Raw genomic sequence first — 10881 nt, forward strand, 5'->3', positions numbered from 1 at the left:
CTTTCTTTATGGCTATTGTCAGTAAGATGACATCTATGAAATTATTAAAGAATCATGGTACAATAGCATTAGGAAATCTAAAGATACTTTGTCTGAGCAAGTAATGCTTACCATTCTAGCATTTTGGGAGGCCAAGGTGGGAGGATTGCGTGAGTTTAAGACCAGCTTAAGCATCATAGCCAGACAACATCTTTACAGAAAAATTAGCCAGGCATGGTAGCATGTGCCTACAGCCCCAGCTACTCTGGAGGCTGAGTGAGGGGGTGTCACTTGACCCCAGGAGTTTGAGGTTGCAGTGATCCACTACTCTCTAGCCCAGGCAACAGAGTGAGACTCTGTTTCCAAAAACAAAGGCAACGCTTGTAGCTCAGTGGGTAGGGCTCCAGCCAAATACACTGAGGCTGGTGGGTTTGAACCTGGCCTGGGCCATCTAAAACAACAATGACAACTGCAACAACAACAAAAATATCTGAGTGTTGTGATGGGTGCCTGTAGTCCCAGCTACTTGGGAGGCTGAGGTGGGAGACTCGCTTGAGCCCAGGAGTTAGAGATTGCTTAAGCCCAAGAATTTGAGGTTGCTATGAGCTGTGACACCATGGCACTCATGAGCGACATAGTGAGGCTGTCTCAAAAAAAAACAAACAAAAAACCCCACAAAATTCAAACATAAAGGCATGTGTGCACACACAGGAAAATTTAGAGATTTTGGTTACCAGACAGGGTAAAACTAGTCTTCTAGAAGTAGAGCTCATTTTTATTTTAGAAATGCAGCACTTCCTATGAGAATTTAGAAATAGGCATTTATTTTGTCAGCTCTTTTGAAAGTTAGGTAGAATACCATATTAGAAATAGTAAAAGAAAAAATATATTGATTAAAAAATTCAAATATTCAAAAGCTAGGAGTAGAAGCATTCTTTTACAGTTACAAGTTGCTATAGCTTCTACTGGAAAACAGTAAAAAAAACTAATGGTGAAAATCTGATATGATTTTGACTTAATTTTTATGATAACTTCTTAAAATGTTACTTTGTATAATAATTTAGAAAGAAGAATTTAATAAAATACAATATTACTCTGGACCGAGATCAAGGCAGAATGTAGAAGATGATACTACAAATAGGAATTATAAAAGCTAGGTGCAAGTTGAATAACATACTTTAGTGTGGAAACACTTAGGTAAGTTTAATCAGTTTTTTCTTTTCTTTTTTCCTAGAAATATGCTTTTGCATACTCTGTACATAGTTTGGAGTAAGTGCTTGTGTTTAAGCTCTTTTTTCTTGAGACAGAGTATGACTTTGTCACCCTCGATAGAGTGCTGTGGCATCATAGCTTACAGCAACCTCAAACTCTTGGGCTCAAGTGATTCTCTTGCCTCAGCCTCCCGAGTAGCTGGAACTACAGGAGCCAGCCACCCCAGCCCAGCTATTTTGGAGATGGGGGTCTCTCTCTGGCTCAGGCTGGTCTTGAACTCCTGAGCTCAGGTGATCCACCCACTTTGGCCTGCCAAAGTGCTAGGATTACAGGTGCAAACCACCGTGCCTGGCCTTGAGCTCTTTATTGTAGGTAATGTTTTTGTGTTCACATGATGTGTGGTTATATAAGAAGTGTTTGCCCAATTTATGATTTAGTAAATTAACCACCTAAAGTCAAAGTTGTTTCCTTTCAATTCAGTGCAGTTTGCTTCTGCTGGCAGGACTCTAACTTTTATTTATATTGTTAATCTTTATTTGGAGACATTAATCTGAATTTAAGGCATTTTGGGCAAGGTGAATGGTAAAAAATAATCCTCACAAAATATAGCATACAAGGTATATTTTTAACATAGATATAATTTAATAAAATGCAGTGTTTTCATTTGTTTATGTTATGTTATAAACTTAACTATTTCTTAATATAATTGTTCCTGTTACATTTTAAAACAGATTATGTGTCTGACGAACTTTATTTTTTCTGTCACTTTTTTAGATATTGTTTTTTGAGAGCAATATTAGGTTCACAGCAAATTGAGTAGAAAGAGTCACCATATATACCCTGTCATCTTGTATGCATAGCCTCTCCCACTAGCAGTACCCAGTGCCAGAGCAGCATATTTGTTAACAACCAATGAACCTACATTGACATGTTATCATCACCCACGGTCCATAGTTTAAATAGGTTTCACTGTTTGTAATGTATATGCTGTATATATTGTGTCATTTACAAGTGTATAATGACATATGTCTATCGTTATAGTATCATACTTAATATTACCTCCCTCCCTCCCCCTGAGACAGGGTCTTGCTCTGTCACCCTGGCTTGGGTGCAGTGGTATCAGCTCAGTGCAACCTTAAACTCTGGGGCTCCAGCGGTCTTCCTTCCTCAACTTCCCAGGTAGCTGGGACTCTATAGTCATGGGTCATCATGCCCAGATAAATTTTCTAATTTTTGTTGAGACGAGGGGTCTGACTGTTGCCCAGGCTTGTCTTGAATGCCTTACCTCAAGTGATTTTCCTGTCTTGCCTACCCCAAAAGCTAGGATTATAGGCATGAGCCTCCATGCTCAGCCTATTACCGTTACTTTTTAACTCTGGGTTTCTATTGCTTTTTAAAATTTACTTCAAAAATTTTTATTTAAAATCTTGTATACTTCAGAGTTTGAGAAAATCTGTTGACATTATTTCCCCAGGTTTAGAGAGTCTAGTGGAAGTAGGTTAGAAGTATAAGTAGAGACTTTTTTTTTTTTTTTTTTGAGACAGAGACTCAGTCTGTTGCTCTGGGTAGGGTGCCAAGGTGTCACAGCTCACAGCAACCTCCAACTCCTGGGCTTAAGCAATTCTCTTGGCTCAGTCTCCCAAGTAGCTGGGACTATAGGCGCCTGCCACAACGGCCGGCTATTTTTTGGTGGGAGTTGTCAATTGTTGTTTGGCAGGCCAGGGCTGGATTCGAACCTGCCAGCTCTGGTGTATGTTGCTGGGGCCTTAGCCACTTGAGGTACAGGCGCCAAGCCAATAGGGACTATTTAATAGGAGATTCATGTGGGCAAGATCTTACTGTTCAGGATTGTATAAATTTTGGTTATAGAATGTAAAGATTGGACTTTTTGTGTTTTCTTTATCTTATTTCCTTTTATGTTAATTGTGATGCATAAATTCCATATTTTCTAATTATTAATAGCTGAAATTCTTGGAGTAGTATTTAACAACTTTTGCTTCTCTAAAAGTCCTTTATTTTGAGGCTGTAAAACCATAATTACATTTAATTTCCCTTGATAAGCATTTGGTTGTTATTTACTTATTGGTCTTTAATTCCTTCTCACATAGTCTTACTAGGTTTCCTTTTTTACAATTCATTTTTGAGAACAAAGTTTAAAAGATTTTTTATGTCTCATTATTTAAAAACATTGCTTTCTTTTTGCGTTTTAAATAACAGTTGCTTTTTTTTTTTTTTTTAAACTCAATAGTTTGCTTGCCTAAACTGGATTTGAAGCAATTTAAACTACTGGAAATCTGCCATTTTACAATATTAGAATTGGAAAGAAGCAGGTTTTCAAATAATGGAAGAGTCTAAGACCTCTAAAAGTGAAAATCATGAACCAAAGAAGAATGCTATTTGTGAAGAAAGCAAAGCAGTTAAAGTTATAACTAATCAAACTTTGAAAGCTAGAAATGATAAATCCATAAAAGAAATTGGAACCAGCTCTCCAAATAGGAATAGTAGTAAAAAAAGTAAACAAAATGATAATTGTACAGAAAAAACAGAAGCGAAATCATGTAAAGTAAATGCTGCTGGTGTTCTAGGCCCTAAAGATTTGGGATTAGTCCTTCGAGATCAAAGTCATTGCAAAGCAAAAAAATTATCTAATTCACCTATGAAAACTGAAAAGGCACCTGTTTTACAGGCAAAATTAGAAAAGACACCTGGTTTACAGACAAAAGCAGAAAAATCCCTAAAGTCACCTAATTCACCAATGAAAGCAGAGAAAGCACCTACTTTCCAGATGAAATCAGAAAAGGTCCCCACTTCTTCAGCAGAAGCAGAAAAAGTACCCAGTTTACCATTGAAAGAAAATATGAGACAGACAGAATTACAACAGATTGGAAAAAAAATTCAAATTTCCTTTACTTCTATGGACAAAGTGAATGTTGTGGCTATAGAGGGGAAAAAATCTGCTATGGAAAACTCACCACAAACTCAGAATCAACAAACACGTGCTGATAATACTGGTGATTCTGATGATAGTGCTTCAGGAATTGAAGACATATCGGATGATTTGAGTAAGTACAAATTAGATTATTCTACAAATCACATTATTGGGAGGGATTTTTCTGTATTAACGTTCATTAGATTATCTCTGATTTGACTAATTACAGAAAGGACATTAGTAATATGTCTCTTAAAGCTACAAAAAAGCTTTTCCATTTATTATGATAAGTACAATAAAATGGCTGTAAAAATACAAATTTAATAGCTCCTTTAGTTGGCATGGATGCAGATGTGCTCGTACACTTCTTGAAATGGTTTTTGTAATACAATGTATATTGTTCATTCCTTCACCAGATGTGTATGTATTGAGTGCTGTTATACAATATGTATATCAAAAGTGTGCTTAGGGTGGCACCTATAGCTCAAAGGAGTAGGGCGCTGGCCCCATATACCAGAGGTGGCGGGTTCAAACCCGGCCCCCCTGCTAAAAAAAAATGTGTTTATAATGGAAAACTAAAAAATACACAGTCCTAAACCTAGACCTTTAGTCTGATAGGAATGACATACATAAGTAATATGATTTTTAGTGCCAAAACCTTAATTAGCAGGCTGTGTGTGGTGGCTTATGCATGTAATCCTAGCTCTCTGGAAGCTGAGGTGGATAGATTGCCCTGAGCTCACAGTTTCAAGACCAGCCTGAGCAAGAGCAAGACACTGTCTCTAAAAGTAGCCAGGGTTGTGGCAGGTGCCTATAGTCCCAGCTGCTTGGGAGCCTGAGGCAAGAGAATTGCTTGAGCCTAAGAGTTTGAGGTTGGGGCAGTGCCTGTGGCTCAAGGAGTAGGGCACCAGCGCCATATACCAGAGGTGGTAGGTTCAAACCTGGCCCTGGCCAAAAAATGAAAAAATAGAGAGAAAAAAAAATAAAAGAGTTTGAGGTTGCCGTGAGCTACGATGCCACAGTATTCTACCAAGGGCAACAAAGTGAGATTCTGTCTCAAAAAAAACAACCCAATTTAATTAGCATTGAGAAAACACATGATTAAATGTGCGATTTAGACTTTGGGTTGGAAAAAAATGCATGATATAAATGTGAGACTCCAAGTATGACTGAGACTCATTGTGGCTGGAGCAGGGAGTTGAAGGCAAGAACAGCAAAAGATACAGCTGAAAAGGCATGCAGGCATTAGGGAAAGAAGGACCTTGTAAGCCATGATGAGAAGTTTTTTTTTTTTTTTTTTAAATTAAGTAAATTTATTTTAGATTAATGTGAAGATACAAGCAACCAGGTCAAAATATTTGATTTTGTTAGGTAGAGTTTGTCTTGTGGTTTTGTCCCCCACAACAAAAGATGTACTAACCCCCTCACTCCATGCCCATTCAGTGAGAGCACCCCAAGCCCCTCTCCCTCCCTTGTTACCCCTCCTCTCGAATTGAAATGAGTTTTTCTCCTATTTGGGCATGCATTGGTTTGTCTGCTGGCTTCATATTAGTATTGAGTATATGGGGTATTTGCTTTTCCATTCTTGTGATACTTTACTAAGAAGGATATGTTTCAGTTCCATCCAGGATATTATAAAAGATGTGAAGTCACTGTCTTTTTTTATGGCTAAATAGTGTTCCATGATGTGCTTGTACCACAGTTTGTTACTCCATTCCTGAGTTGATGGGCATTTAGGTTGTTTCCATGTCCTAATGAGATTTTGGACTTTCTCATAATAAGTATTTTTGAGAAGCCACTGAAGAATTTTTTTGTTTTGTTTTAAATTTAAATCGTAACTCCCTAAATTTTCTCCAGGAGAAGGGTTTTAATTAAGGTAATGCTATGATCAGATTTTTTGAAAAATCCTTTTGGTTACAGTGCAGCAAATTCTTTGACAGGAAGAAGAGAAGTAGAGATTAATTAGAACATTGTTTATGATTTACTTGAGAACGGTTGTAAAATTCATTTTGTTCTGGGTCTTGATTTTTCTTTTAATTAGTAATTTAGAAATTTGTCCATATTTTTCAAGTAACTTTAATCCTGATTTTGTTTAAATTAAAGAATTTCCTTTTATAAGTGATTTTCCTGGTGTTTCTGTGACCTTGATGTAGAAATAAAAAGGAGCCATTTCTGAATCATTTGCTACTCTTTGAGAAACACTGGTAAAGAATCCAGAAATGGTTTTCTAATTATGTTGGTACATAGTTGATGGAATATGGGTAGATTTTTTTATTTTGTATTTTTTTTTAGAGACAGAGTCTCACTTTGTTGCCCTCAGTAGAGTGCGATAGTGTTACAGCTCACAGCTGTAGTTACCTCCAGCTCTTGGGCTTAGGCAATTCTCTTGCCTCAGCCTCCTGAGTAGCTGGGACTGCAGGAACCCACCACAACGTCCAGCTATTTTTTTGTTGCAGTTTGGCTGGGGTTCATGTTCGAACCCTTGGTATATGGGGCCGGCACCCTGCCCTACTCACTGAGCCACAGGCGCTGACCCAATATGGATAGATTTTTAAAAAATTATTTATTTATTTATTTTTTTAGGGACAGAGTCTCACTTTATTGCCCTCAGTAGAGTGCTGTAGCGTCCGTCACAGCTCACAGCAACCTCTAACTCCTGGGCTTAGGCAATTCTCTTGCCTCGGCCTCCTGAGTAGCTGGGACTACAGGAGCCGGCCACAACGCCCAGCTATTTTTTTTGTTGCAGTTTGGCTGGAGCCGGGTTTGAACACGCCACCCATGGTATATGGGGCTGGTGCCCCACCCACTGAGCCACTGGTGCCACCCTTAAAAATTTTTTTATAGAGTTGTCTTATATAAGAAAAAATATCAACCTCATAAATATATATACATAGAGCTTAGGAAAAGGCCATGTTTAAAAAAAATAAGTCAATATATAGTATGAAGTAAATACTGGTAATGTTTAGATTTGACAAAAATGTAAACATGAGGATACCTGAATGATTAAAGTTTGGGAAGTAGCAGTACTTAAGATCACTTAATTGGCCAGGTATGATGGCTCATGCCTGTAATCCTAGCACTCTGGGAGGCTGAGGTGGGTGAATTTCCTGAGTAGGAGTTCAAAACCGCCTGAGCAAGAGGGAAACCCTGTCTCTAAAAATAGCCAGGCATTGTGGCAGGTACTTGCAGTCCCAGTTACTTGGGAAGCTGAGGCAAGAGGATGGCTTGAGCACAAGAGTTTGAGGTTGCTGTGAGCCAGGGCACTCTACAAGGGTGACAAAGTGAGACTCTGTCTCAAAAAAATATTCAATTAAGTGTTTTATCATGTGAATTAATGAAAAACCTCGTTAAAAACAAGGACAAAATAATCAAAGTGACATAGTAAGATAGTTAAGAGCATGGGCTCTGGAATAACATTACATGGGTTTTGAATTCCCATCTTCTCCAGTTAATAATTTTATAATCTTGAATAAGCTACTTGTCCCTTAAAAATATTTTCTGATTTTTAAAAAGTAGAGATGCTGCTATCTATATTACCAAGGTTAAGTAAAATGAACCAGTAGGGTGTTTCATGTAGTGCCTGACACGGGTGAGTTCATTTACTATCCTATTACTCCAGTTAAATGCTATTTTGTTACTTGTTAATGTGAAGAACAATGTGAACTAGTTTAAGGAAGCTACTTGATCAAGTAGAAGTCCTTTGGGGAAACTTGGTTTAATGAATTGGTAGGAATGACATACAGCATAGCAGTCATTTTTTTCATAAATAAGTACTAATGTTCTTATTAGTAAAGAATTCTCTTCAGTATGTATAATACTTTGCATTAAAGTAATGTTCAGATGTAATTATTTAGCACTTCTTTTTTGCCATATGAAAAAATCCAAATTAATGATACTTGAATTAGTGATTCCTCATTAGATTACCCCTTGTTAAAATAGAATAAAACCTTTGTATCTAGATCATTATCTATTTGTACTTAAATAGAAATGTAGAAATTTGATTTATCTCAGTGTTCTCCAGTAGGCCCAACTTTAGCTTCCTCCTAACACTTTAACCATTTCTCCTTTTGCCATTCATGCTGTTCAATAAGAATCTTTTTTGTTTTTTGATACTTGTGATGTGCCAGGTACTGATCTAGTTGCTAGGAATACAGCAGTGAATGAAACAAATAATACCATCCTTATAGAGTTAATATTCTAGTGAGAGGAAACAGATAAAACATAATAAACAAAATTGTAAATTAAATAAATCCTTTGAGAAAAACAAAACAGGAAAGGTCATAAGGAACGATGCTACTTGCTGGTGTTTCAAATTGAAATCATCACTTAGAAAGTAACCTTAGAGTAAATTCTTGAAAGAAAGAAGTGAATGAGCCCAGTGAATATATGAGAGGAGAGAATTCTTGATCTGGGTTTCTCAACATTTAATACACATACTAATCACTTGAGAAACTTTTTTCTATTTTTTGGAGACAGTCTTACTCTGTTGCCCTAGGTTGAGTGCAGTGACATCGCAGTTCATAGCAACCTCAGATTTTTGGGCTTGATAGAGTGCGGTGATGTCACAGCTCACAGCAACCTCCAATTCCTGGGCTTAGGCGATTCTCCTGCCTCAGCCTCCTAGCCTAGAGTAGCTAGGACTACAGGTGTCCACCATAACGCCCGGCTATTTTTTGTTGCAGTTGGCGGGGGCTGGGTTTGAATTCTACTCACTGAGCCACAGGTGCTGCCCCAGTGTCTTACTTGAGATCAGGCTGGTCTCTAACTCCTGAGCTCAAGCAGTCCCCTGCTTTGGCCTCCCAGTGTATTGGAGAGCGTATTAAAATGCAGCTTCTTAAGCCTCATAATGTGCTTCAGAGATTTTTGATTTAGAAGGCCTGGGGTGGAACCTGAGAAATTGGATTTCTAATAAGCTTCCAAGTGCTGCCAATCAGGATTCTGCTTTGGGCCAGCAAGCCCTATCACCTTTATTGTGTTTTCAACATGGCAGCCAGAATGATCCTGTTAAAATGAGTCAGATTATATGACTTCTATACAGAATGTTTAAGTAGCTTCCCATACATCAGAGTAAAAGCTAGTGTTCTTACAGTGACTAGTAGAGCCTTACATGACCCAGGACACTCCCATACTTCTCTGCCCTCATTTGTTTACTTCTCACCCCTTTCTCTGTCTCCAACTGCATGCTTTTTTTTTTGTATTTCCTAATGTGAAGGCAGATGTCCACTGGAGGGCCTTTTGCATTTACTTTTTCCTTTGCTTGGACCATTGATCTCCCACTGTCTGTAGGGCTACCTCTCTTAACCTCCTTCACCTTCTTAATGAGGCTTTTACTAGATCCCTTATCTAAAATTTATGGCCTGGCTTGGCGCCTGTAGTACAGTGGTTACAGCACCCTGCCACATACACTGGGGCTGCTAAACAATGACAACTGCAACAAGAAAATAGCTGGGCATTGTGGTGGGCGCCTGTGGTCCCCCAGCTACTTGGGAGGCTGAGGCAAGAGAATCGCTTGAACCCAGGAGTTTGAGGTTGCTGTGAGCTGTGACACCACAGCACGGTACCCAGGGTGACATGGTGAGACTGTCTCAAAAAAAAAAAAAAATAAAATAAACCTACACTAAATTAGTTTTTTAAATACTAAGACATAATTGCAAATTTCTTAGCATCAGTGTTCCCCTGATTATAAGTTAAGAAACACTTAATAGCCAGGCATAATAGCTTGTGCTTTTGTAGTGTCAGCTACTCAGGAGGCTGAGGCAGGAGGATCACTTACCCCAGGAGTTCAAGGCTGCAGTGAGCTATGTTCACACCACCACACTGCAGCCTGGGTGACAGAGCCAGACCCTGTCTCTAAAAAAAAAAAAAAGAAAAATAATTGTTTATGTAACCCAGCTACAATTTTGGTGACTTTTGGCATTTGAGTCCTTTTTATAATATTGTCTGAGAGTTTGCCTTCCCATTTTAAAAAATCCGTTGCTAGAAAAGAAAAGAGAAAAAGAAAAAAAAAAAAGAAAATCCGTTGCTTTTGTAGTAGGAAATGTACCACATTCAGAGGCACATCATTTCTTTTTTATTTAGAAAATCAGTGCTATTGAAGGGTAGAATGGACTTAATCAGGTTCACATAGATGGCATGTAGTTGGCTTTTGAGGGCAGAGTGGAGGAATTTGTTTATTATCTGTGAGAACTTCTTTTGGAATTGCTTTAAAATATATCCAGATTTATTTATTTATTCAGCACACTTTTATGAAGTTGTCAGCTCTGGTCTAAGAATTGTATTAAAATCTTGAAGGTACAAAGTTAAATAAGACCTGGTCATTAGCATCAAAGTCTGTCATCTAAAGTAGGAAATAGATAAATGAATACAAATTCCATTACTCTGTAAATGGGAGATTAAGGAGAGGAATAGAAGAATATAAAAGATACCAGACCAGCTTTGGAAACAGATGGCACTTAAGCTGGATTTTGAAGAACAGGTAAATATTACCAGTTGAATTGAGAAGGCATTGATGGGAAAGGAAATAGCATATTTAAAGACATTGAATTAGCAGTGATTCATTCTAGTGCATTTGGTATGAATGAAGTGAAAAGTGTTAGGCAGGACCTGAGGTTAGAGATACAGGTAAGTTAGCTCTCTTTCTTTAGATTTTAGCTTAAATGATATTCCCTCAGAGAAGCTTTCTCTGACTTTCATATCTAAAGTTGGTCTTTCTGTCAGATCCTTGCTTTTTTCCTTTATAGCATTTATTATAATTGGTAATT

General features: G+C 37.8%; 1 protein-coding gene across 6 annotated transcripts in view; it reads left to right on the forward strand.

Annotated features, from left to right (window-relative positions):
- ZCCHC11 (zinc finger CCHC-type containing 11) overlaps positions 1-10881 on the forward strand; it is a 123176-nt gene that overhangs the window by 34124 nt on the left and 78171 nt on the right. For 5 of the 6 annotated variants that reach the window (XM_023519144.1, XM_023519139.1, XM_023519142.1 and 2 more), the window contains exon 2: positions 3440-4253. In XM_023519144.1, coding sequence (XP_023374912.1) covers positions 3533-4253 — 721 coding nt within the window. In that variant the 5' untranslated portion in view covers positions 3440-3532. Of the gene's footprint in view, positions 1-1158; positions 1177-3439; positions 4254-10881 lie in introns of those variants that run through there. The other variant, XM_023519141.1, reaches the window with a different exon arrangement.

This window comes from Otolemur garnettii, unplaced genomic scaffold (genome assembly GCF_000181295.1).
Source record: "Otolemur garnettii isolate 467f Iridium unplaced genomic scaffold, OtoGar3 scaffold00159, whole genome shotgun sequence".
Lineage (NCBI taxonomy): Eukaryota > Metazoa > Chordata > Mammalia > Primates > Galagidae > Otolemur > Otolemur garnettii.